Source organism: Lacerta agilis, chromosome 14, assembly GCF_009819535.1.
Source record: "Lacerta agilis isolate rLacAgi1 chromosome 14, rLacAgi1.pri, whole genome shotgun sequence".
NCBI lineage: Eukaryota > Metazoa > Chordata > Lepidosauria > Squamata > Lacertidae > Lacerta > Lacerta agilis.
Window position 1 is genome coordinate 31,112,200 of NC_046325.1, and position 20,953 is coordinate 31,133,152.

The window sequence follows — 20,953 nt, forward strand, 5'->3', positions numbered from 1 at the left end:
AGTATGTTTTTCTTTAAGTGGCAATTCCTTGCTGTTGTTTTTAATCAATGCTATGAAATTCGGCTGGCCAGTGTAACGGCAGCCCAGAAGGGGAGGAGTGGGGAGGAGGGGGGGGGAATCACATTTCTTGATAAATCCAATTGTCGGAATCAAATCCAGCTACAGTTTGGGAACAAAGGATTCTTTTGCTTTGCTGCATTTTAAAGAATGAAAGAGCAAGCACATTTAGGTGGCTTGTTGAGGTATAACGAGGTTTTAGAGAGGTGTTTTGAGACTATATGGAGGTGATTGCAAGGGCAGCTCCAGACTTTGTCGTCAGTTTAGTTTACAATGCAAAAGCAAAGCTTAGTTGGCCAGGATGTACATTTTGATTTTAAGTTTTCTCTCTTTCCTACCATTCCTTTGTGTACAGCATTAACAACATTCACAGGTACGTTTTATTAATTTCATGTATTGATATGGCCTGTGGCTGGTGTATACGTTCCACAGGAACACACAGTGCTGATGTATTCAAAATGTTGAGCATGTTGTTGTTGGACTTTGCACACAGTAGCGGCAGGGGTAAGTCATCATGGGACTCCCATTTCACACTATCCCCTGCCTATAAAACAAGCCTTTGACTGCAGGGCAGGCAAGGCAAACTTGCTTATACTTTGTGGATTCTTTCAGAGGCTCAAACCAGCAGGAAGTTCTCCGGCATGCATCTCACTGAAATGAACAGAAGGTATATTTCAGTGGGGCTTGTACAGAAGAACTTCCCAATGGATTGTATGCTCCAGTTAGCTGACAGGAAGCCAACTAATCTTCCAGTGTGGGAGCTCAGAATATACATAATTCTTCCCACCAACCTGAATCTCCGTCCTGTTGCCCTCAAAGTCTTACACATCAAGGCCTTTCCACCAACTTGGGAAAACAGCCGTTTTGAGAGGTAGGCAGGAAAGAGAAATAAAAGAACCCATGCTGTTACACTCCAGTTTGAAACTTGTCTTATTTACAAGAAATATAACATTTATTAGAAGCTAGCGTCTTGCCATGTTTTTGCTTCAGTAACAAGTGGCTTCCACAGTTGGCTGTCCAGACCAGTTTGCAGGAGATGAGGGTTGCAGAGGAAATGGGTGAGAGCTCAAATTCCCCCAGCGGGTGACTCTTTAAATGGATATCTGACTTACCTTCCCACCTTCATAAAATAATGGTGATTGAGAGGACCGTGGGCAATTTACAAAGCTAGTAGCACCAAACAGTTTGCAGCTGAAGGTAAAACTGAGTGTGAGCTAGTAAACTTAAAAAACAAGTAGGAGTGAGGTGGTCCCATTTTGGGAGATGCTAGTGGATAAGAAATTAAAATTATGGTTCCCAGGTAACAGAATAGGGAAATCTGTTTTCAGATTGCTTAACTGTTCTAGACAAACACTTAGCTGAGAAAATACTTGGGAGTCAAGTTCTCATCCAGACTATTCAAGGCTTCCTGAAATGAAGAGTTCTAAGGTCATTCCACTTGCTGAGATTTCCAAGAGAGACATGACAAATTCCATCCTCTCTTCCCTGTCCCCTGTACTGGCAAGTTAAGACTCAATCCATAGGAACCTGGTCTCTTCATGATCTCCATCTGCCACTATTGCTGCACATGAAGGAACCCAAATCTGTGCCATCCTGGTCTCAAAATGGATTACTGTGCTACCCTTTGAGGGGTTCTTGGAAAATAGTGGTTGTAACGCCATTCGGTCCACTTTGACAGTCCGGGTCAATCATTTTCTTAACTGCCCTTCGGGAGGTCCCACATTTACTGTTGATCACCGCGTTGAAATTGCAGCCTCTGCCGCATGTTTTGGTGACGTACTCTGTAGGTGGGGGTGCAAGCACAGTGAGAGAACAGAAGCAGAGGCTTAGTTCAGTGTTATTCCTGGTGATATACACTGGAAACATCAGTTCAGCTTGTATGATTCCAAACTAGTCCAAATTCTTTTCCAAGAAGAATAAATGCAAGTGAAGCACATGGATCTTAACATGTTTTCATGATCAAAATTTTCAAAGAATTGGGAATTTTCTGCAAAAGCCAACAGTAAGGAAGGTTATACAGAGGGTTTTGTTTGTTTTAGTGCAGCCAGTTTATTTGTAAAGCTTTTTTTCTGTGACCTTTAAAAAAAAAATCTTGTATATTTAAAGAAAAAGTTGAGAGAGGTCACAGAAAGGAAGCACTGCACCAAATATTACAACACAAGCTTACAACCTTTTTGTCGCCCTATAAACTCCTGCTGATGATTCAATAATGATATAAGCCAAGTTCACAAATGTCCCAACGGTTTCCGTGGCTGCACATTATCTTGGACCGAAACACGACAAAAAAATTTTTTCTCAACAAACCTATTTTCTTGTCTTCCCTCATCCTAATAATAATTGCAGTTTCACAAACCAATTAATCATACAGCGTAAGTTCAAAGCCCAGTGTGTGCAGACTCCAGCTTTGTAGGAAACATTATTTTAAAATATAAACTAAACTACAAGTTGTATTCCATGCGAGCCACAAAGTAAACCCGCTGAAATTAATGGACACAACTTAGTTTGAGTCAGGCCTTTTCTGCAGTGGCTCCCTGTTTGTAGAATGCTCTCCCCAGGGAGGTTCGTTCATTATACATCTTTAGGTGCCAGGTGGAAACGTATCTCTTCAACCAAGCCTTGGTCTATGGCCTTCTAAATGTGTTGATGGGATGGGGTGGGGGGTTATTGTTTTATTTTTTGTTTTAACTACTTGTTTTGTGCTTTGATTCCTGCATTTTTATCTTGTGGACCTCCCTGAGTTCTTCAGATGAAGGGCAGCATATAAATTTAATAAAAAAATAGCAGTTGTATACAACCAAAAGGCCTTATATTTGTTTTAAAAGCATACTGGCTATGCTTAGGGGATAAACAGTGGTTTCAGATAATCATTGAGGTTGAGAAAGAGGAGGAAGTTTATAACAGAATTTCTAATCTGAGAGTAAAGCAAATTAGCCTTAACAGCTAAGATAAAAAAGGCACTGTCCCGCTCTTTACCAAAGAGGGAATACCGTAAACCTGCTAATACTTTGCTTTTCCCTAACAGCACTATTTAAGATCTCGCCACATCCCCTACCTTTGATAGCATTTACAACAGCAACCGGCAATGGGGTGGGCTTCTCCATGGTCATGTTGTTGTGGGCGATGCGTTGTCCAGTAGCCGAAGACCGGGCAAGAGTTTCACGAGAGAAGAAGTAATCCAACAAGCGTCTGGTCATCAGCTCAGGCTTGTCGGTGGAGACTTGGGATAGGTCGTCCAGCTGGTGGTGGGAAACGTAGACTTGCGAGTTGGGGACTAGTTCCAGCTTCGTCCTCCCATTCTCCTGACCAATGAGAGGAGGTTATGTTACTCTATAAAGCTGCGCTATGATGTTGAAGCCCCGCCCCCGTTCTCCCACTCTTGCATCTAAGGAGGCTGGATTGTGATGCAGCAGATCCCTTCAGAACCAAGCCGAGGAGTATTTAACCGGCTCAAACATTCACTGGCATGCAACAGCAGCAAAGCTACGCTCTACAAAACGTTAGCTGTATTCAGCCGAGTTCACACAAGCAAAGCCGCACTTGGGTTTACCTTTCTAGTATTCTGTTTGGGTCTTTGATTGGTGTTGAAACCTACCTGGCAGGAAATTGTAATGCTTAGCAGTTGTATAATCAGGGCTGAGAATACGAGGCACTCAAATCTGCACCAAGTTAAATGAAATTCGATAACAGCTTATACTCATTTTTAGAAGAGGAACAGGGAGAGGAAAATGCAAAATCTAGTACACTACCAGTATCTCTCTTGATAGCAGAGATGAAGGTTGATGTGCATGTTCAGGACAGCATTCTCTATTTTAAGGACAAATCCCAGCTCAACTCCTGCATCCATTTAAGACGGGTAGGCAACCTAATGCCCGGGGGCCGGATGTGGCCCAATTGCCTTCTCAATCCAGCCCATGGACGGTCCCGGAATTAGCGTGTTTTTACATGAGTAGAAGGTGTCCTTTTATTTAAAATGCATCTCTGGGTTATTTGTGGGGCATAGGAATTCGTTCATTTCCCCCCCCCCCCCAAAAAAAAAATATAGTCCGGCCCACCACATGGTCTGAGGGACGGTGAACCAGACACAGCAGAAAAAGGTTGCTGACCCCTGATTTAAGCAAGACAACAAGGGTCACACTTTGAGATATTGAAGTGAAGCATGTTGTGCACATATCTTGATATATTTCTCTCTTTGGAGAGCAAACATGCTTGACACTACAGGTGTAGTTAGGGGATGAAGAGGAAAATTTCAGAATATTATATGGTGTCTACCTTGGCGATTGAGATATTTGAATGAAAGCTGGTGTACACTACTGTCAAGACAATTCTATATTCTGTATTTAAAACCTCGATCTGTACACCTGTTTCCCAAAGGGCCAGGAGGATAGCTTCTCAAAACATAGGTCCTTTATTGTTTGATTCTGTTTACCGGAGTCATGAGGAGGTGAAAGGAAATGCAACACTGCAGTAGCATCAGCCACTGCCTGTGCACATCTCTCCTGATGTGGAAAGGCAAACAACTGCCACTACCTGACTCAGACTAGTAAAGTCCAAGTGTTTGAATGAATGGAATCATTTATTCCTATCCCCTTGAAAATGGGTGCCGAGTATGGTTTTGAACTTGATATGCAGAATGACACCCTGAACATGTGCACCCATTTTCTTTCCGATATCTTCAGGGCAGATGCAACATTGTATTGCTTTGTGTTTCCTGCCCGCTTTTTGAAAACGGGAAGGAGCGTCAAGCTAGAGTTGATTCTACATTTCAGGGATGGTGTCCGGGGGCCTGCTTAAATTGTGGAATTCAGTGCCACAAGATGTAGTGACAGTCGCTAATTTAGATGGCTTTACAAGGAGGTGGGCTACCAAGAATCATGATGTCTGTATGCTACCTTCGGGACCAGAAGGGAGTATGTCTCTTCTGTTTTCCTTATGAATAAGCACAGCGACTCTCATTCCACTTAATCTTCAAGGCTGATACCACGTTGCATTGTATTTTGCATTCTCCTTCAGTTTGAAAATGGGTTGAAGGACCCAGCTGCTATTAAAACATGAAATATAAAATTGTGCCCTGCATGGCTATTTTATTCTGTTATCTTAATGTCCCACGGATTTGTTCCTAGACAGGCACTGAGAATGTGGCATACCGTATCAGCCAAGTTAAACAAAAGGACTCATTAAATGGCCAGGCACAGGAAGCTAATTCATAAGGCGTCAGGTCACTGGCTCTCTGGGGGCCTTATCTGGAAATGCAAGTTACTGGTTGCACTCTGCCACAAAGCAGCAGCTCAGTGGCACAGTTCTGCCTGAGTTGTGATGCAGATGTGTGAACCGTTTCCTCCTGAATCAAACAGAGACAGATCTTGCTTCATGCCATCCAGTGTTCCCTCTGAATGAACGCCTTACAATATGTTTAACAACACTGCAGCGTCCGGTCAGAGAGAGACTTCTTCCCCCGTCACCCACCTCCATTGGCGATGCCCATACAGGTGACTCATCAGACAGTGTCTCTTGTACATGGTTGTCCCATGTGCTGGTGGCATCACTGAGCCCAATGGGACTTCCTGGCCCATCTCCTGCATTTATCCAGGGTGACAAGCCACCTGGTGAGATATGTGGCACAGTGGCTGGCGCGTGCCTCTGATCTTCCAGAGAAGGTGGTGGCTGCAGACCACTGACCTGAAAGAGATACAGATACCTGGGAGTAAAGAAGAAGAGAAACAGTGTGGTATACAGTATACACTTACATAGGAAGCTGCCTCGTAACAAATCGGAACCTTTGTCTACCAAGCCTGACGTTATCTACTCTAACCAGCAAGGGCTCTCCAGGGTCCTTCACACTACTTGCTACCCGATCCTTTTAAAAGAAAAACTAGAGAAGTCGGAAATTGAACCTGTATTCACACAACCAATGTCAGCTGTTGACCTGGAAAGAGAACTTTCTATTCTCGGGTACGTATATAGAGGCAGGAATTTTGTCAACTACCTACGGGCCGGTCCTGAACCACAAGCCTGAGACTTGGTTTTATACCAGAGAATTGTCATAAAGATGACAATTGTAGTGGAATACCTAACTATACCAGCTCTCATTCACAATTCCAATTTACTCTTCAAAGAACAAAACAACCAAGTGGGTGTTTTATATCCCCTTTATATGGCACCTTTACCTGTGAAGGTGTGACGTTCTCCAGTACTGCCACCAGGCTTTTGAGGAACTGAATATTGTTTTCATTGACATCTGGGGGAAAGAAAAGTACAGACAACAAGAACTGTACATCAGACAGGATTTCTGGAAAATTATCTCAGAAAAGGAGTATGTGCAGTTATCTCCCCATGATGTGCTACCTGTATTTGAGAGCAGACACCTGTGGCTGCTGTTTTTAAAAGCATAGCAAACCCACAACTTATGTGGGACTTACAATTCAGGGATCGTGCCTAAAGCCAAAATTGTGTATAGTCAAAACACATTGGGTTCAATGATAAGTGAGATTGCCAAAGCTTTTTTTCCTGAATATCCAGCCTCTTTCTTTTTCTCCTCCTCTTCCTCCTCCTTCTCTGCCAAGCTTATAAAACAGAATGTGTGCAAATTAAATGTACATAAGTTGCAGGCTTACTGTACTTCCTATCTGGAAGGGATCACATGGATGTCCCCCCCCTTCCCTTTTCTTGGCAGCGCTGTCTGCTTCACCTTTAGCTTCAACATATATTGAAGAGACAAGGCGCAGTGCTATAGGGACACCTCAATGGTAAAGTTCAGCAAAGAAGAAAAATGCAACATGCCCGATGCTTGCAGTCATTATCTAAGCACAGCTATGGCAGACCTCTCTCGTCTGCATGCACTTAATAGACGACACAAGCAAGTGATTGGAAGCGGCGGAATTTTCAACCATGTGGATTACATTGTAAATAATCAGGAAGTCATGTGGAAAACAATAAACGACTTCATTTTGCCCAGTGGGGAAGACAACAGAGGTACGGTATTTGTATGTTTCCCGCTGCAAGGCACATGGCAACTCAGAGCAGGAGGTGGCTATATGAAGTGACAAAAAGGCCCAGGGGAAAGGGTTAAATTCCCCAGCGCTGCAGGCTTGACACCACCTCCTGGGTCGCATTTTACACTTTATATAATTTGTGGAGGCCCTGTTCCCATAGCCATATTGGACACTACCCCTAGTATGCAAAATCTTCCCTTCCTCTGTTCCTCTCACACCACATTCCTTGTTGAGAAGTCCTCATGGACTGCTTCCTTTTGAAACTTCCAGTACAGACTGGAGAGAGCACTGGTGTAGAGCTCTAATCCCCCCACTACAAGCAGCATTTAGGTTGTCCATTGTTTTGTTTTTTTACCAAAGAGAGAGTCCCCCATTCCCAGCACCACCCTGGCTGGTGCGCCTCCTCCTGCACCGTTCCTGATGGACAGGAAGTCGTTCTGCTCCTCTAAGTTCTGGATGAGAGCTTTCAGCTCACAGTTCTCCAGCTCCAGCTCCTGGATCCTCTTCTCCTGCCGCACAGCAGCCTCCTCCCGAGACGCCAGCGCTCTCCTCAACTCTGCCACCTGCCGCTCCAGTTCTCTGATCAGTTCAGCATACAGACTCATCACTCTGCTCTTGTCCCTGACAGGCATGCATTCATGAGCGTTTTGATGACAGCAACCCATCACCTGGTGACTCAATGACGGGGGTTGTGACAAATCCACTCCTGGTCTGGCAGGGGCAGAGATAGACATGTAAGGGGCTGCATGGGCAGCCTCAGGATTTTCTGGAGTCCTCCTGCACTGTGGCATACTGAAAGGACACTGGCTTTGGAGATCCAAATTCTGGGAGACTTGTCCGTAAGACATCCCCTGTAGTTCCAGCATTGGAGGGAATGGAGGGGCAAGGCTTGGACTAGTGTGTCTTCTACCAGCAAGCTTGGCTTTTTTCCGGTTCTTGCCTTCTTTGAATGGGCATGTTAGGGGACAGCAGGCTTTTCCAGCGCTCCTTAGTGGTTGGGTGCTGGAAGCAGACAAAAAGAAGAAGGAATTTTCAAGGAAAAGGATCTTGCAAAGCCTGGAAGCAACTACCACAGAATGATTCTCTCTTATGAATCAGCTGTGCCGCTTTTAAGTTCCCCAGAATCTTCCCTGTCGTTCTTGCTGTTTCATTAAAAACAGTAACATGAAAGTGACTAGCACTCATTGCAAAGGAAATCTTAACACGGGAAAATTGTGTCCTTTCTAGAACAGAGACTTGAGTCGCTGAGTGTTCCTTAATTGCAGATGGCCCATTTGAGCTCATTAATAACCTGCATGGTCCCAATTTAGTTCTTAAAGATTAAGTAAATGCTGGCATTAAAAAACAAAACAATGCAACACTTGCTAGTGAGGACACTATCCCTCCAAACTGCTCAAAGTCTTGTTATCTCACCTAAATTGTACCCCACCTTCTATGCTGCATGGCTCTCCTACAACTTTTTTTCCTCTCCCATCCTGTCATTTTTGCAATATGAATTCCTACTGCAATTCAACATTACCACTGGAATGTCATTTTTCATTCTTCAGATGGCCCTTTACAAGCACATCCCACTAGAAAACACATGGTGACAGTATTGTGCCTGGACTTTCTCCATACCTGACACATTCTTCAGCCACTCGTTGCTGAGAGGTCAACTTGTGGGGCTGATGAAAAGTGGAACTCCCCAGAGCGTTGCCTTTCATTCCTGCTTCCTCCTGAAGATTATCATCCATACGTTGCTGCACAGCCTAGGATTAGGAGCTTGTTGGGTCTGTGACACCTTCAGCTATTGGTCCCCATCTTTGAAGAGGCCAGCACCTGCATCAGAAACTGTCCAAAACCAACCCTTAGTATGAGCCAGAGTTTGATAGAATTTGTTGTCAGCAAAGACATGGGAGCATGTAAATAAATCCAGAATGAAGTGTTTCAAAGCTTCTGCGAGGGTGCCTACCCTTGTCACCAACAGCCTTCTCCCACAAGTCTGAGTTTAAGGCTACATATACACCATTTTTAAACATGTTATTTCCGCCAAAGAATCCTGGGAACTGTAGTTTACCCCTCACAGAGCTGCAGTTCCCAGCACCCATAACACATCAAAGTTTCCACAATTCTTTTTTTTAATAAAAAATATTTTATTAACATAATTTTAATAGTACAAAACAATTCGCTCCTCATCTTGTAGAGGAGACAATGAGAATCTAAAGTAGTATAATAATAATAATAATAATAATAATAATAATAATAATAATAATAATAATAATAATAATAATAATATCTGCCAATATAGTCCATCAGGTTTTATTGTTCATTTATGCAAATAAAGACATATGAAATACAAAGATGTCTCGCGGTAACTTACAACATTTTTGGGCTGCTATGAACATTGTGGACTTGAATTTTGATACTTCCCATAATTCTTTGGTGGAAGTCATGCACTTCAAGTGTATGGTGTGGAAGAAAAAGGGTTTGCAGTACAGAACTTCCCTATCCTTCCCCATTATTCATACTGGTATATTGTTTTCCCATACCTTGCTTCCATCTCCCTCTCCCTCTCCCTCTCTCTCATAGATCCCCTGTTCTTTTTTGCCTTCTTGTTCCCCCTCCTCCTCCTCCTTGCCGTTTATATATATCTTTCAGCTAGGCCTTAGGGTTTTGAGGTCTGGGACACTCTTTTTGATGCCACACTGAGATGCCATCAAGCATCTTCACAACTGGGTAACCAAAACCAATCTGCACAACCTGGCATTAGGAGCACTGTCTTCTCAGTCAGGAAGGCATAAGTTAGAAGTAAGCTGTATCTAAGGCATACCATTTTACAAAACTTAAATGCTGTTAATGTTGCTTCAGCAGAGTTTATTTCTTTCTTTATTACATTTACGTTCCACCTTTCCTCCAAGGTGGTGCATGTGCTTCTCTCCCTCCCCCCCCCCATTTTTATCCTCCTAACAACCCTGTGAGGTAGGTTAGGTTGAGAGCCACTGACTGATCCAAATGAGCTGCATGGCTGAGTGTGGCTTTGAACTCTGGTTTCCCTGGTTCTTGCCCAACACTCTAACCCCGTGGTTCCCAATGTGGGGCACATGCCCCACAGGGGGGCAATTCAAGAATGAGTTATTAACAGTTAATTGACTTTTAGGCTTCCTCCACGTGCATAGGAGTTCACTTTTTGAATAATAAGAATTATATGTCACTGGAGGGGGGTCTTAGGTGGGGCATGGCCAAAAAAAGGTTGGGAACCACTGCTCTAACCACTAGAGGTTTGTGGATTTTTTTTACTGCATTTTGTATGCAGTTATATAATATACATGTCTAAAATTGTACCCAAAGTGGTGCATGCACACAGACACAGACACAGACACAGACACACACACACACAATTTTAGAATTCAATAAATAAATAAATCGCAAGAACTGAATTATTATTATTATTATTATTATTATTATTTGACTTTATATATCGCCCTATACCCGGAGGTACTACTCCGTTTCTTTCAAAAATCACAGCCCTGGGACCAGTTCCCAAACGCAGGTTTGACACCTAGGACATATTGAGTAGTCCGTGCAAAAAAAAAAAAAAGAGTGCCACTGGGCATGTGCAGACTACATCTCTCATTTCTAGAAGGAGAATTGCGTTGAGGCCCCACGAGCAGCCTCTTCTCACCCCAACTGCCGGGTTCTGCCTTCCCACCCCAAAGAGAGAAGGGACCCTGTACCTTTAACAGCACCTCCATAGGGTCTGTTTACAAGCTTGGTGCACCGTCCCCCGGACCTCACGCTCAGCTTTCCCCCGCCTTCTTCTGCCTTTCTCCTACTGGTCGCGGAGCTCTTTCCTTCTGCTTCCGCCGCCTTCCCATTGGCTGCCGAGGGGAAGCGCCTTCTCGCCTTCCCTATAGACTTTTCAGAAGGTAGACTAGTGACGCGCCGCCCAGCTTCCGGGCCGAGCTGGAAAGTTCATTACCTGCGGGGCGCGAGAGATCGTCAGTTCCTTTGCGTGGCGAGGGCGAGGCAGCGGAGCACGAGGCTTCTGCCGGCAGCTGACCGTAGGCGGCGGCGGACGAGAATCCTGTGGTTGTTTGAAGGAAAGGCAGCTTTCCCAGTCATATAATAAATGAATCATAAACTGGAAATTAAAATAGCATCAGAACCAGATTCGTGGGGGGGGGGGTGTTGTGGCTTGGGCAAGACACCCACAATAGGCCCCACTCTTCGGCTGGTATTATTGGCAACTATTGCTGCTTCATGCTAGCTCCCGCTTGCTACGGTAGCAAGGCAGCCAGTGAGCAAGCAGCCAGTGGCAACTGCTGCTGCTGCTCCTCCTCGCCATCATCATCGTTTACTTGCTCATCCCTTCTGGACCAGACCAAGAGGCAGGTTCTGACTCTTAGGGAATCATAGAACTGTAGAGTTGGAAGGGATCCTGAGGGTCATCTTCTAGTCCAATGCAGGAATCCTGCCCACAGCCATCACTAGGTGGGCTCGAACCACCAAACTTGGTCAACAGCCAGACACACTGACCCATTGCAGCTATAGTTCAGGGGTAGAGCATGTGCTCTGCATGCAGAAGTTCACAGGTTCAATCTCCAGTGCAGGCATAGGAAAACACCGGCCCTCCAGATGTTTGGGACTACAATTCCCATCATCCCTAACTAACAGGAACAGTGGTCAGGGATGATGGGAATTGTAGTCCCAAACATCTGGAGGGCCGGAGTTTGCCTATGTCTGCTCCAGTGGTTTCTCCAGGTAGGGCTGGCAGAGAACTCCCCTGCCTGAAATCCTGCACAGCCACTGTCTTGTCAGTGTGCGGAGACAATATTGAGCTTGATGGACTTATGGTCCGACTCGCTGTAAGGCAGCTTCCTATGCTCCTTGGTGAACAAGTAGGATGCCTGGTGAAGAAAAGAAGCACATCCAGGGTGATCAGGTCAGTCAGCCCCTGCTAGGGTGTGGGTCCTCCACAGATGCCCACCCATGGGGACAAGCCTTGATTTAAAACAAGGTTACCGTCCTAAATGTTTTCCTTTACCTGTATGGTTTGAAGTCAAACCATATGGGCAAAGGTACAGACCAATGATAGCCCATAACAGGGTGGTGTTTTGCTTATTATTCTTACCAATGATCAGGGTGGATTTGATTTAAATCAAATTGATTTAAATCACTAGTCAGTAAGACTTAATTAAAAAAAAATTTTTACAGAAAGACTCATTCTCGCTGGTATAATCTTAATATTTACAACCAGATGAAGGTTTCATTTTTGGAATAATAAATTTCCAGAGTAGTTTTCACAGTTATATAAAAAATTACTGATTTGGTTATACTATTAGAAATACGGTACATAGATAATTATGAAATTATTGTGAGGTTTCATAAGTTAACTGTTTGTATTTGGACAACTTTTCTGCTGTACTTTATTGGAAGAAAAATAATAATTTCCTTAACAACAATTTAAACAATTTATTTAACTAAAACAATAGCATTATATGTATCCATGTTTGTTAACTGATGTGATTAAACAATTAAAAAACAACAACTTAGACTGAGTTTTAGCACACATGAGAAACTTAAAACAAATCCTTATTTCCTGATGAATATCCTTTGGACTATAATGTAACTTAAATAGAAAACTATCTTTAGAAAGATTTTTCCTCCAAAAGCATTTTATTTTAAAAATCCAATTTAAATTTTAAAAAAACAGATTTAAATTAAAAAAAATCTGACTTATTTTATTTTATTTTTTAAAAATCATTTATTTTATCCACCCTGCCAATGATAGTCCATAATGGTCAACTTTTTATTATGATCAAGTCTCCATTTTGAAAAATAATTGTAAAGGTTGTTTAACACAAAGTGTTAAAACAAACCAGAAAACACAAGTGTGTTTTAATTAGCCATGTCTTGATTAGAAGATTAAACAACTTATTGATTCCCAAATAAATATTTTTTTATTGGATGGGGGAAGGATGTCGATTTGCAAATCTACAAAACCAATAAAATCAGGAGGAGGAAAAAATACTAATTGTCCTGTTCATCGTCATATTCCAGACCCTCTAGATGGCAGGTTCTGTGATGGATCCACGCATTCCTCATTTTCAAAACGATCTGCTCCAAGCGGGAGAGGCGCTGCTCAAAGTCTCTCACTGCAATGAAACAGCATGGTTTTTTACTCGGGCAGAACAACTATTTATTGCTTCAGCACACACACTCTGTGACAACTGGTTTCAAATACAGGTAACTCACATCTTAAGCGAAGGTTAAGTTCTGGGGGTCCACGTGTATACACAAATATATGTAAAAGCCACAAACTCCTGAATCTGGACCCCTTGCAAGGTGGAGGGCTGCTAATCCAGCTTTGGGAAGGCAGCGCAAAGGCTCTTAGATGCTGCCAGAGCCCTTGCTTTGCCTTTCCTGTACTGGTCCTGGTGTGTGTGTGTGTGGATAAATAAATGGAGAGTGGGATTCTCCTCCACTCTCCATCTATTTATCTCCCCCGCAAATTGCAAATCGGCAATCACGTAAGTAAAATAAGTGTCAAATGCGAGTTACCAGTAGTGGAAAGAATGATACAGAAGACAAAAAAACAGGAAGTATAGCAGGGTGCAAAGGAGGGAGCTTTTTTCTGTTGAGGGTTGCATTCCCTTTGGGGGTAACCTGTGAGTGGAGGTGCACACCAGCAGTGGGGAGGGGCAGAGACAGCAGTGGGTGTAGCCAAAGCCCACCCCAATCTCCCTTTGCAACATAATCAATATGCTCTTGACAGCCACACACCCTCTACTGCTTGATCAAATCCTATTATTAATCAATCCATAAAAATGAGAGGTCCTCCTGACTTACTTGTGTTACTGATGGTGTACTCGATCTTCTGCATTCCAAGCAGGATTTCATCCAATGTGATCTTTTTTGGTGATTTAGGGAAATAGCGTGGATTGGTTTGTGTCTCTGCCTCTGCCCCATCAGCATCTCTGGAGGTGCAGGGCCTTTCAATATCGTCATCTTCCAGGGGTGGGGTGGGGGAAGGAAAGGGGGGCGTTAGTAACATGATAGTCTCCTTGCTTTGTCGAAATCTCTTGATATGTATCAACACAGAGCTTGGAATCTATTCAATCATTGTGGATAATATTTAAGTGGGGTACAAGGCTAGCTGAGTAGCAGTTGTTTATTACAAGAGGTGTGTGCTGTAGCCCAAAGAAAAGCTGTAATGCGTAAAGGACACAGTGATTGGAACATATTCACTGACTCACTGTGGGTAATATGTACTGGGAGAGAGACAAGACTAGCTGGGTTGCCCTTTTCGTTGCAAGCTGGGAGTGGCATGCTATATACAGTGTACCCTGCATAGTTCTAAGGGAAACTTTAATGTACATATTGACACAAAACACTGTGTATTCTACACTTGGAACAAGTATTGGGCCAGCAGAAGTTGGAAGGTTGTAATATACTTTTCTTAAACTGATATATTTTATGCACCAACCTTGACCTTTTGATGGCCGCCGTGTTTTGTCTTGTTCTTGTATTTTTTGTGGTTCTTGTACTTTTTTTGCTTCTTGTTCTTGTACTTTTTTTGGTTCTAGTTCTTGTACTTTTTTTGCTTCTACTTCTTGTACTCTTTTTGCTTCTAGTTCTTGTACCCTTCGTTGTTCTTGTTCTTGTTCTTTTATTTGTTCTTGTTCTCGCTCCTTTTCTGGTTCTTTCTTTTGCTTTTGCTCTTCCTCTTCATCGTCGTCATCTTCCTCATGCTCCAGTATATAAGCAACTACCAAAACAGCAAGCATGCCTGAATAAGTTGCCCACCTGACCAGGTATGACTGTAAGAAGCTGCCCTCGGTTAAATCACCCCACGTGCATAGAAGGATTTGGAGGGAAATCGCTGCTCCATTATTCAACCCAACGCATCACCACAAAGCCATGGGTGGCAGAGAGAGGGCAGCTGTATTCTCAAACAAATTTGCAATGTTCAAAAGTGCTATGCTGGCTAAACAGCTATCTAAGGCAAGAGCTTTATTTTGCATCTTGTTCCACATGACACTTCTGATCCAGCCAACTGGGCTTCTCAGCCACTTCCCACAAGTAAATCATGTGGACACAGTAGGATGGCTACTCCTAGACAGTCTGGATGCACACTATATATTTCAAGTGCATTCTCCCACCTTCAAAGAATTATGGGCATTGTAGTTTGTAAATTATGGTGCCCATAATTATCTGATTGCTCTTTAAAGGTATAGCGTGTGTGCACAGCCAGAGAGAGGAACCCTGCTACTACTGTTGCATAATATCAAAAAATAATTGCCTTGATTCTTCCAAATTTAAAGCAAGCTTCAGTTGCCATCAACCTGAAGCCTGCCTGCTAGTCAGGCCTCCTTGCACACTTACGAAAATAGATGAGGAAAGAAGGTTGTTTCACATACTGTCTCTACCATGTTTTGTTATGTTTTATTACATTTTTATATGTGCTGGAATACGCCCACAGTGGCTGGGTATAATCATCATCATCATCATCATCATCATCATCATCATCCCCCCAGGAATAGACTCTTGCACAGATTGCCTGGAGCAAACTGCTCTTCCAGGCTAGCACCTGCAGGGGGGGGGGGAATAGGACCATGGTCAGCTCACAGGGACGTGGGTGGTGCTGTGGTCTAAACCACAGAGCCTAGGGCTTGCTGATCAGAAGGTCAGCGGTTCGAATCCCTACAACGGGGTGAGCACCCATTGTTCTGTCCCTGCTCCTGCCAACCTAGCAGTTGGAAAGCACGTCAAAGTGCAAGTAGATAAATAGGTACCGCTCCGGTGGGAAGGTAAACGGCGTTTCTGTGTGCCGCTCTGGTTCGCCAGAAGTGGCTTAGTCATGCTGGCCACATGACCCGGAAGCTGTACACCGGCTCCCTCGGGCAGTAGAGCAAGATGAGCGCCGCAACCCCATAGTTGTCCACGACTGAACCTAACGGTCAGGGGTCCCTTTACCTTTACAGCTCACAGAGGAGCCGGATTGAGTCAGGCTGAATGCAAGGCGCCAAGTGGTAGCAAGCTAACTGAGGCCACGGACACATTTCCAGCTTACAGTGCAAATGGCTGGTTCTTTTTCTAAATTTGGAGAAAAGCTAGTTTGAGGGGAAACACTTCAAAAAAAAAAAAAACCACACGTGTTTCATAAGAAATGATAGGAGATTGCAGCTATTGTAGCGTGTGCATGCTGCTTCGCAAACCAGCAGTGGGAGCACACTGGATCCAGGGTAAATGGGCTGGAGACTTTAAAGACTTGGATGCTCCCAACTCCACGGGAAACTGTCAGTGCTTAAGGGAGCCATGCTTTGTTCCTCAGGTCCTGGCTCTGACGGAGCTGAGGATCTTTCTGCTTTCCCTAGGCCACAGAGAGGTGTCTTTCTGTACTGCTGAGGGTCCTGAGGACATATCCTGAGGCTTGGAGGACAGGTCGGTCAGGGCTATCTCCTCAGGTTGTGGAGGAGGAGGAGGAGGAGGAGAGGAAGAAGAATAGGAGGAGGAGGAGGAGTTTGGATTTGATATCCTGCTTTATCACTGCCCGAAGGAGTCCCAAAGCAGCTAACATTCTCCTTTCCCTTCCTCCCCCACAACAAACACTCTGTGAGGTGAGTGGGGCTGAGAGACTTAAGAGAAGTGTGACTAGCCCAAGGTCACCCAGCAGCTGCATGTGGAGGAACGGAGACGCGAACCCAGTTCACCAGATTACGAGTGTACCACTCTTAATCACACCACCACACTGGCTCCTGGGGAACCCCTCTGCTGAAAATCTCCAGTGGGGTAGTGGCTCCTGGAGGTCTTTCAGAGGATGGGCCCTGTGTCCAAGTCTTCCCCAGCCCCCAGGGTTATGACTTCTGAGCCATGTCACCTGGACAGCCCTGTGTTGCATATGCTCCACAAGGAGCCACTGCAGCTTACTGGGAGGGAGAGGTGTGACTTACTGAGAGGGAGGGAGCACAACGTAAGCACATTGGAGGAGCCAATCCAGTGCTCCCGCCAGTATGTTTGCACCTCATTGACCTCACAATCTTTCACCTCTCAGTAAGCTGCAGTGATATCAGTGATGGGAGGTCAGGTAAATGCTGTCACCCCACTAACAGCTACTGCCAGAGTCCCATGGGGCAAACAACTGACATGTGAATTGTGCTGGGCTATCAGAGCATTCTGGGTTGACTGTGCCGGAAACACAGGGGTTTCACTTCTACAGCAGTGAGGAAGGGGATAGTTGTTTGTACTTATGACTTCTTGGTTCTTGTTTCTGGGGATTGCCTTTGGTACTTCCAGCCGCATAGGTGAGGGGCTAGGTCTGGGCTCCGGGACATCATCTTTGCAGCAGCTCCAGGACATTTTTAGATCTTCCCCATCCTCCGTAGAAACATCCTCCTTTTTCTCTTGGCAGAAAGGAAACCTCCCAGGCCCTCTGGTTCAGAGGCTATTGCCTGGTATCCCTCTTCTGCTGCGTCAGTGTTGGCATTCCTCTTTTGAATGGGGATCCGCAGCTTTTCCAGCCTAGAGAACAGAATGGGAGAAGAAAGTGAGAAATGAGGGTTTGCAGTCTTCCTTCCCTATCTGCCCACATGGACCCTTTGTAGTATGTAGTGTTTCTAGATATTTACTTCTCTATTTATTTAGGTCTGTATCCAGCCCTAGTCCTAATCATCTTAGACCCATTGAAGGTGACTAACATTGGTTCGTGTCGGTTGGTCTAGTCTAGTCTAGTCTAGTTTGAGTACAGCTTAGTTGAATGCAACCCTTAAGAGTTTTTCTATGCTGCTTTGCATGAGGCCATGAGCTCAAAGCAGTTTACATAAAGCAAACATAATAAGATTTACAGAAACCCTAAAAAATAAAAAGAAGACTCACAGTAAAACAAAGATAATTGCTGAAAAATACTAAAAAAAAGACTAGAGGGTGAAAAATAAATCTCAACATGGCTTCCAAAGGCTTGGGAAAACAAGGGAGCCTTCAGCATGTGCTGGAAACCCATCAGTGTCTTAACCATTTTTGCCTCCAAGGGAGGGAAGAACATAACTGCAGAGCCACCACAGAGAAGGCCCTGCCCTGGATGCCCATTTGACAGGCCACATCCTTTGGTGGGACCACAAACAGGCCCCTCCCTGCTGATGTCAGGGCTTGGGGTGATTCATGTATTAGGGCACCATCCTAACACCAGAGCTTGACAAATCAACAGGATTCGTCATTCTACTCCATTCCATCCCCCTTCTCCATAGTTTTTCCCCACCCACCCATTTCTAGTCAGCATTTCATGGCCTCTGGGCATGATCAGTCCTCATTACCCCCCCCCCAAGTTTTCCTACACAATGGGGTTTTTCCTAAATATTATTTTTTTATATATTTTGGCAAACCCAAGCCTGCTGATACATTTCTCTTGTGCGCAGATGGTGCCATTTTGGTTACATGAGGAACTGCACTCGCAGCCTGAACATTGGAAATAGAGGGAATCATATTTCTTTCTTTTCCTTTGGAATTATATTTCTAAGCACAGGTGGGAGCAATTTATGGAATTGTATAATATGCAATCAAAATCCTATTTCCTCAATATTGCCTGCTGGAGTTTTGAAGGTCCCCAAAAAGGAAAAGGCAAGCCATTTTAGTTGAAGCACTTAAAATGATTCCAATGATAATCTTTTGAAATTAATCCTTTCAGCGCTGAGGAGGGTCCCGTCCCCCCGAATAGCTTTGAACAAGCCATAAAGAGCAACAGAACCAGAAATCACTAACAAATCCTAGCTACACCTCAAATGTGTGTGTGTTTTTCTGTCTCTGTCTCTCCCTCCCTCCCTCGTTTTCTCCAGGAAGAGTTTACAGAATGCTTCATTGTCACAAGAGCAAGGTCTAGAAAAGAAAAGTATTTTAAGATTTAACAAATTTACTGTCCAGCACTTTACCAGTTTGGGAGCACAAACAACCTAACACTGATATGTTAGGTATTCATTTACATTACTTCTTAGCATGATTCTAAGCACACCCAAATAACCTATCATTTCACATTGCCTGCAATTTCTAGAGGATTCTGTGATTCTGTGTTTTCTATATTTCACCCTCCCTCTCCTAGCAGTTCTGCTCATGTCCGGCACTTAGTTAAGAACAGAAATAGGAGTTCCACTCTTTGGAGAGTTTAGTAACAGCAGCTGGTGACAAGTCCTTCTATGCAATTAGGGAGTCTCATCTCATCTAGGTCCTATACACCAAAAGCAGGTTTCCAGTCCTATTAGTTTATAGTCAAGTCAGACTAAAAATATAACAATTATGGAAATGTTAACAAAAAGAAAGAGAAAAGCATCAAACACTTACTCTCATAGAGGACCTCTGGTCATCTAATAGGTGGGCCAGCAGAGGGAGGTGTCACAATGAAGGTCATGTCACTGTTACCTTAGCAACCTGGCTCAGCCAGGGGCATTGTTACTCTTAATATGAACACAGGTGCTGTGGTTTCTAATTCATTCAGTTCGTTATGCATATTTTTGCTTTTCATTAAGGCAAGATTTGCCCATGTGCCTACTACTACACATAGCAGTTTGTTTGTGTATATGGGGCGTTTGCAGGATGTCACCACCACACATACTGCAAATGCCATTTTAAATGTCACTTCTGGCAATGCATATAGGGATTTAGAACAGCCCAAAAGCAGCTGCTGTGCTGCGTTGGCTGGCATCCGTCTGTCTCAGGAGAAAATGGAAGAGTGCGCCTTCAGGGCTGAAGTCAAACCATTGGAGAGTTACAGGGCCTGCTGTGTCTGTAGAGACCAATATGGGAGAGACATGTTTTGTTGCAGCTGGGGCAGATGAAGGCGTCTGGTTGTGCTGTTGCAGAAGCACCATGGCATTTCCACTCTCTGTGCTCCTCCCAGCTGTCATTCCTCCTCTGGACAATGTGGATACAGGACCTGACTGTCTCTAGGCACTGGGATTACCTGCAAGGGATTCCCACACGGCGGAGTTAATGTTGCCAGCATTCATATCACATCTGCAGACTGAAGCCAGCTCCCCATGCAACACACCCCTAGAGATCCTGCAATCTTCCACTCTGTGGATATGACCAAGCATAGACCTTGCTGAGACACAAATGCCAACATACAGGGAATGTGGGCTTGGGGGAGAACATATTTGAGATTCTGCCCTGCCATGTGACGCCCAAAATCTTCCTGCCACGCAGCATGTGGAAGGCGTTGAGGCATTGCTCCTGGCAGGTGTTAGTTACCCACAAAGCTATATGTTACTGAAAAATATAGAAAATGATCATTCAGTTATGCATCTTGGGGTGAGCTCACCACACACTTTGGGCAAAACCCCATGTATTTGTGGATAGTGGGTGCATGTATGAATCTACTACCATTGATGTGAGATTTCTGATGCCATTGGACCTCACTGGCATTTAATTTTTTTTGATGATCAATCAAATCCTCACTTGGCCATGAAGCCCATTGTCTCTTAGCCTAGCCTAATAGGTTAATTAAGATGCTACACAGATAGAGGCGAGGGATCCACAGCAGAGCTGCTTGAAGAAAAGTTGGGAAATAAGTAAGATCTCAGGAAGAGCCAAGAAGCCCTTGTCTTTGTTGCCACCATTTGTGAATAGTCGGGGGAGAACACACCGCTCAGTAGGGGCTTGAAACTGCGGACACTACGAACTGTTCCTTTAAAGCACATTCGAAACAGATTCCCCCCCCCTCAAATAATTAGGGGCGCTGTAGTTTAAGGGTTGCTGGGAACTGTAATTCTGTGAAGTGTAAACTACAAGATCTAGCATACTTTGAGAGACAAAATGCATGTGCTTTCAAAGTATAGGCCAGTAACTTACTGTATTTCACAGCCGAAACAACTTCATCAGCAGAACGTGGGACCAAAGAACTGTGTACACTCGCGAGCTTACGACCGCGTTTCCCCTTCGCGATG

At 44.2% G+C, this 20,953-nt stretch overlaps 2 protein-coding genes across 4 annotated transcripts; both read right to left on the minus strand.

Moving 5' to 3' along the window:
* Positions 1–963: 963 nt before the first annotated feature.
* Positions 964–10,837, minus strand: LOC117059490. Of its 2 annotated transcripts, none has more exons than XM_033171293.1 (7): positions 10,760–10,837; positions 8,664–8,864; positions 7,402–8,048; positions 6,222–6,292; positions 5,521–5,733; positions 3,110–3,356; positions 964–1,838 (listed from the first exon to the last, which is right to left on the minus strand). In XM_033171293.1, exons 2-7 carry the CDS (start codon positions 8,777–8,779, stop codon positions 1,675–1,677), a joined length of 1,458 nt encoding a protein of 485 aa, XP_033027184.1. In that variant the 5' UTR covers positions 8,780–8,864; positions 10,760–10,837; the 3' UTR covers positions 964–1,674. The 2 variants fall into 2 exon arrangements, with proteins under 2 accessions (XP_033027184.1, XP_033027183.1); XM_033171292.1 differs by having other exon boundaries at positions 8,664–8,876; positions 10,760–10,828.
* Positions 10,838–12,959: 2,122 nt separating this feature from the next.
* Positions 12,960–20,909, minus strand: LOC117059429 (vicilin-like seed storage protein At2g18540). 2 transcript variants are annotated; one of them, XM_033171171.1, is made up of 5 exons: positions 20,859–20,909; positions 17,273–17,546; positions 14,512–14,793; positions 13,875–14,033; positions 12,960–13,180 (listed from the first exon to the last, which is right to left on the minus strand). In XM_033171171.1, exons 2-5 carry the CDS (start codon positions 17,382–17,384, stop codon positions 13,056–13,058), a joined length of 678 nt encoding a protein of 225 aa, XP_033027062.1. In that variant the 5' UTR covers positions 17,385–17,546; positions 20,859–20,909; the 3' UTR covers positions 12,960–13,055. The 2 variants fall into 2 exon arrangements, with proteins under 2 accessions (XP_033027062.1, XP_033027061.1); XM_033171170.1 differs by lacking the exon at positions 20,859–20,909 and adding an exon at positions 19,353–19,572.
* Positions 20,910–20,953: the final 44 nt, after the last annotated feature.

Coding starts and splice junctions, on each gene's coding strand:
- LOC117059429 (XM_033171171.1), bottom strand. CDS start 17,384: ATGTCCTGGAGCTGCTGCAAAGATGATGTCCCGGAGCCCAGACCTAGC. Junction 14,034..14,511: donor GCGGCCATCAAAAGGTCAAG/GTTGGTGCATAA, acceptor CACCCCTGGAAG/ATGACGATATTGAAAGGCCC. Junction 13,181..13,874: donor GTACACCATCAGTAACACAA/GTAAGTCAGGAG, acceptor GTTTCATTGCAG/TGAGAGACTTTGAGCAGCGC.
- LOC117059490 (XM_033171293.1), bottom strand. CDS start 8,779: ATGGATGATAATCTTCAGGAGGAAGCAGGAATGAAAGGCAACGCTCTG. Junction 5,734..6,221: donor AGAACGTCACACCTTCACAG/GTAAAGGTGCCA, acceptor TATCTCTTTCAG/GTCAGTGGTCTGCAGCCACC. Junction 1,839..3,109: donor TGTTGTAAATGCTATCAAAG/GTAGGGGATGTG, acceptor CCCCACCTACAG/AGTACGTCACCAAAACATGC.